The sequence below is a fragment of the Rhinopithecus bieti genome, unplaced genomic scaffold (assembly GCF_001698545.2).
Source record: "Rhinopithecus bieti isolate Rb0 unplaced genomic scaffold, ASM169854v2 scaffold_34943, whole genome shotgun sequence".
NCBI lineage: Eukaryota > Metazoa > Chordata > Mammalia > Primates > Cercopithecidae > Rhinopithecus > Rhinopithecus bieti.
In genome coordinates, this window is record NW_016815584.1 from 438729 (window position 1) to 443782 (window position 5054).

The 5054-nt window shown below is 40.9% G+C and overlaps 1 pseudogene and 1 gene segment (V, D, J or C); one reads left to right on the plus strand and one right to left on the minus strand.

Moving 5' to 3' along the window:
• The first annotated feature begins 2051 nt into the window (after positions 1 to 2051).
• Positions 2052 to 3012, plus strand: LOC108516119 (olfactory receptor 10G2-like; annotated as a pseudogene).
• Positions 3013 to 4538: 1526 nt separating this feature from the next.
• LOC108516120 (T-cell receptor alpha chain V region CTL-L17-like) overlaps positions 4539 to 5054 on the minus strand; it is a 14259-nt gene continuing 13743 nt past the window's right edge. Inside the window, 1 exon segment of the V gene segment in view lies at positions 4539 to 4550. Coding sequence covers positions 4539 to 4550 — 12 coding nt within the window.

Here is a 5054-nt window from a genome sequence, read left to right on the forward strand (position 1 = left end):
TTTTTTTTTTTTTTTTTTTTGAGACAGAGTCTCTCTCTGTCACCAGGCTGGAGTGTAGTGGCACAATCTCAGCTCACTGTAGCTTCCACCTCCCAGGTTCAAGAGATTCTCCTGCCTGAGCCTCCCGAGTAGCTGGGACGACAGGTGCCCGCCACCAGACCCATCTAATTTTTTGTATTTTTAGTAGAGATGGGATTTCACCATGTTGGCCAGGGTGGTCTCAATCTCTTGACCTCGTGATCTGCCTGCCTCGGCCTCCCGAAGTGCTGGGATTACAGGCGTGAGAGCGACTGTGTCCGGCCTCTTTTCTGTATATTCTAACCACAGAAATAAGATTTAGTTTTCCCATCCATTTTCGAATAAATCAGTGTCCTCCTGAAACTCAGGCAATAAAAAGCTGTTATTTCTTCATTCTTGGTCGGCAAAGGGCAAGTTTAACATTTTCCACAGACTTCGAAGAGCCAGATATATTCAATATTATTATTATTACTACTAATAACTCTTGAAAGTTAACATATGAATTAAGTTGTTTCAGAGAATACTTAAGATAAAATCTCCTTGGGGAATTTCTGATAGAGATTAAATAGTTAAACTTATTAATGTTCACATGTTATTTATAATTAATCTCTTGTCATGTTAATTGCTTTCTGAAAATAGTCATTTGCATTACAAAGATATTTTGTAGTTAAATGAAAGATAAATGCATCTCAAACCATGCATAGAGTGAAAAGTCTTTATCAAGCAACCTATTCAACAAAAAGAGTGAAACAAACACATTCCATCCCTCTATCTATTTTATCATCTGGTTCAGATACTTGAAAATCTGTAAAGGCCTTTAGAGAGAGTTGCTGTTTGATAGACTGCAATACATAGATATTACACACAAGCACACTAAAGATCAAGTCCTGCATTAATCAACGATTTTATAACAAACAATAAAAATTCCTCTGTGACCTCATACCAAAAAAAAAAAAATCCAATCCCAAACCAATGAACTATATAAATCAACAAAATAAATCTAAATGATATCCTGGAGCAAAAACAGGCATGAATGCTTCTTGGAGTTTTTTATTAATGAAATTATACCCATATTACATAATGAATGACATGGTCCCTTGACCTAAAAGTCCCAGCCACGTGGGCACAAGGGTCAGACAAAAAAGATCAAGCAGAGAAACAATGTATTCAGTCAGGGGGATTTGGCAACATCCATTCAAACTGCCTCAGTCATTCAGAAAATAATTATGGTATTTATCACTTTTAGTGTGCTAGACGGGATGACTACTAAGGGAGAAAAAAAGAAATCAGACAATACAACATAATGTACGTGCTCTGAAAAGTATAAGCATTGCCCTCAGGGATCGGGAAAGCCTTCTTGAAGGTGAAGACTCCGAACTGAATCCTGAAGGAAAAGTGGGCACTACCTATGTGAAGGGAGCGGAAAAGATAGTGTGTGCCTAAGTCCCAAGTTAGAGCACGCTACTGTGAGAACCTTGAGGAGTGTCATGCATCCCAACAATAAGAAGGAATTACAAGTGATACAATAGCGATATGAATAAGGGGCAGATAAGGAATATTTTTGCATGCTATGGTGAGGAGATGAGACTTTAGCTGAGGACAAAGGGGACAATGACAGTAGGTGAAGAAAAAGTCGATGTGGTCATTGTAGGGTGTTTGTTCCACACTTCTCTGTGTCAACCTTAGCCCCTCCTTGGTGAACTCACTTTTTGGTTGGAGTTTTCGGTACTTCTCTGTCACTCTCATGTGTCCCTCTTCCTTCATCTGGCAAATCCTGCCTCTCAGTATCTCTCAATGGACAAGAGTTTCCTCCCATCTAGGAAACTAACCAGGCTCTGGAGGGCTTCTCCTATTAAGTAACCTAAATAACTAATGGTGACACCACCTCCTCTTTTAAAAAACAATTTAATACTATCTTGTTTATCTCATAATTCCTAGGCATCAATCATCCGACAAAAGCATTCACTTACAACATCATTGTGCCGTGTTTCTCTTGTCAAACTTCACCATTCATCTTAGCAGGACTACAAAAGATGTTGAAAGACCAAAACACACATCGCTGGGACACTGTGGTGACAGATTTTCATTCTTCTGGGCTTGTCTCACCCCCAGAATCTAAGAAGCCTCCTCTTCCTGGTCTTCTTCAGATTTACATCCATCACTCAGCTGGGGAACCTGCTCATTCTGATCACCGTGTGGGCTGACCCGAAAGTCCATGCTCGCCCGCATGTACATTCTTCTGGGGAGTGCTCTCATTCCTGGGAATGTGCGCTCCTCTCAGCATCATTCTGAATTATTTTAACTTCACTCCTGCCAGCAAGGCTATCCCATTTGGTGGCTGTGTGGCCTCAACTGTATTTTCTTTCACTCCTGGGCAGCAACCCAGTGCTTTCCTCTACCACCGTTGATGCGCCTATGACAGGTACCTGGCAATATGTCAGCCCCTGCGTACCCGTGCCTCATGAATGGGAGTTCATGCAGCAGTCTTTGTGGCTGGAGCCCTTGGGTCGCCGTCCAGTTCCATGGGTCTATCCAGGCCACCCTGACCTTGCCGCTTGCCCTTCGTGGGTCCCAATCAGGTAGATTACGTTTATCTGTGACATCCTGCAGTATTGAGACTGGCTGTGCCTGACACAAACTGGTCAATGAGCTTGTGACCTTTGTGGACATATTGGAGGTATTGTACCAGTTGCTTCATGTTAATTCTGCTTCCTATTGCAAACAAGTCCATGCCATCCCTGAAGATACGCACTGCTGATGGAGGGCAGGGCCTTCATCCACTGTATATCCCACCTAACTGTGGTCACAGTTCTTACTATGTTCCCTGTATTTTCATCTTACCTTAGGGCTGGCGCCAAGAGCCCCCTGGATGGGGCAGTGGCTGTGTTTTACACTGTTGTCACTCCATTACTGAACCCCCTCATCTACACACTGAGGAATCAAGAAGTGAAGTCCTCCCTGAAGAGGATGACAGCAGGTCGAGGGGCTAAATGAAAATAAGTAACTACACCTGCATCATCATCACTGCCACTCTGTTCAGCTACTGCTGCATGTGACAAATGCCCAATAAATTGCTAATGATTTAAAGTGAATTTACTTGCATTTTCTTTGGCAGAAAATTCTGAATTCTTTCGACCCAAAATCTTTTCTACTAATTAAACTGGTTCAAGTTGTTTTACATAATCTTTCAGAAATAAATGGATACATTACTTCTATCACCTCTGACTATCTTGTGAGATGAGAAAATGCCTTACCAAAGGTTGACTAGGATGAGAATGTGTCAGTATCTTAGAAGGTATATCATGCCAGAAAATATGAAAAAAGTAAAAAGGGGGCTCCATAACCCCTTTTTTCATTGTCTTTGCTCCTAATCCTAGACCTGTCTAAATTCCCTTTCTTTGCTTGTGCATGGCATGAATATTTCCAAGCACTTGAACTTGAAAATTCTGGACTACTCGTGTTTTTTTTTCCTGTCCCTCATCCTCGTCATGTGCTAATACATCAAATTCTGTCTCCTCAAAACTGTGAAACCAGCTCAAACTGAATCGATGTAAACTGTCTCTCTTAATTCCTGACTAGTCTTTTGTCCTTTTCTTCCTCATCTGGACCACAAACAAAATTACCCTCTGAAACACAGAATCTGTAGCACTCTTCAGTGAATGTAGAATGAATAAGGTCAGGCTCCTTAATCTGGAATTCAAAGTCCAATGCAATCTTGGCCTCACATACATGTTCTCTCAAGCCATTTCCACCACTTGCCTCTCCCAACCCTCACTGATGTATTGCCGTTCCGTGAGCGTGCCCTATACTTGCCTGTGCTCTTTTGCTCAAGCTCTCTCCTCTGTCTAGAATATAAGTCCTCCCTCTCCATATTGACCAAGTGACAATTTATGCTTCTTTCAGATCCATATTAAATATTTCCTCATCTGTTTTTTCCCAGGCAGGACTTAATTCCTCTTCCCTGGTATTGCCATCGCTTCTTTACTATAGACCTTGCCACAGTCTGTCATGTATTACAGCCAAGAATTTATCTCTCACCGGGCACAGTGGCTCATGCCTGTAATCCCAGCACTTTGAGAGGCCAAGGTGGGTGGATCACAAAGTCAGGAGTTCAAGACCAGTCTGGCCAACATAGTGAAACCCCACCTCTACCAAAAATACAAAAAATTAGCCAGGTATGGTGACAGGCATCTGTAATCCCAACTGCTTGGGAGACTGAGGCAGGAGAACTGCTTAAACCCGGGAGGTGGAGGTTGCAGTGAGCGGAGATTGCACCACTGCACTCTAGCCTGGGCGACAGTGAGAGGCTTTGTCTAAAAAAAAAGCCTCTATTGCCTAATAACTAGGAGCACACACAGATATCAATATTTGTTGCTGAATTGAAATAGCACTGGGAAAGTCTCCTGAAATGTATCTTAAAATAAAGAAATTATTGTCAGTTCTGCCCATTACCTGCCCTGGTCTCACCTGGGAAAAAAAAAAAAAGAACATTTAAGAGAAACTAAAGACAGAAGATTCAACTACATGGCAACCTAAAAGCAAGTACGGACAGTTCATTGGTGAATAAATGAAAACAAGGTAAAAGCATTCTTTCATTCACTGACATATTTTTCACTTCTTTGGATGTGTTGTGTCATGTTGGCCCATTTTAACAGTAAAATTAAAACAAATGCATGGAAAGATTCAAAATTCATAAATGTAAAAATATATTAATGTGGATATAAGAATTACATTGTGCTATACAGAAATACCATAATATCAGGAAGGATATTATATGTTATACATACATATAATACATGTTACACACAGTATGAGAGACGACAAGCAAGGCAGTACAGAGTCCGTGATAATTTGTTACTCTTGAAACAAGCCATTGAAAATTACCAACTGGACATTTAAAAAACAGCATTTCTAATAGAATCTAGAAGACACTGATTGGTCTAACAAGTCTTCTATGTGGCACTTAAGCCAATGTGCCATATTGTTCTTGTCAGAAGAGATGAGATCTTCTTCTTTTTTTTTTTTTTTTTTTTTTT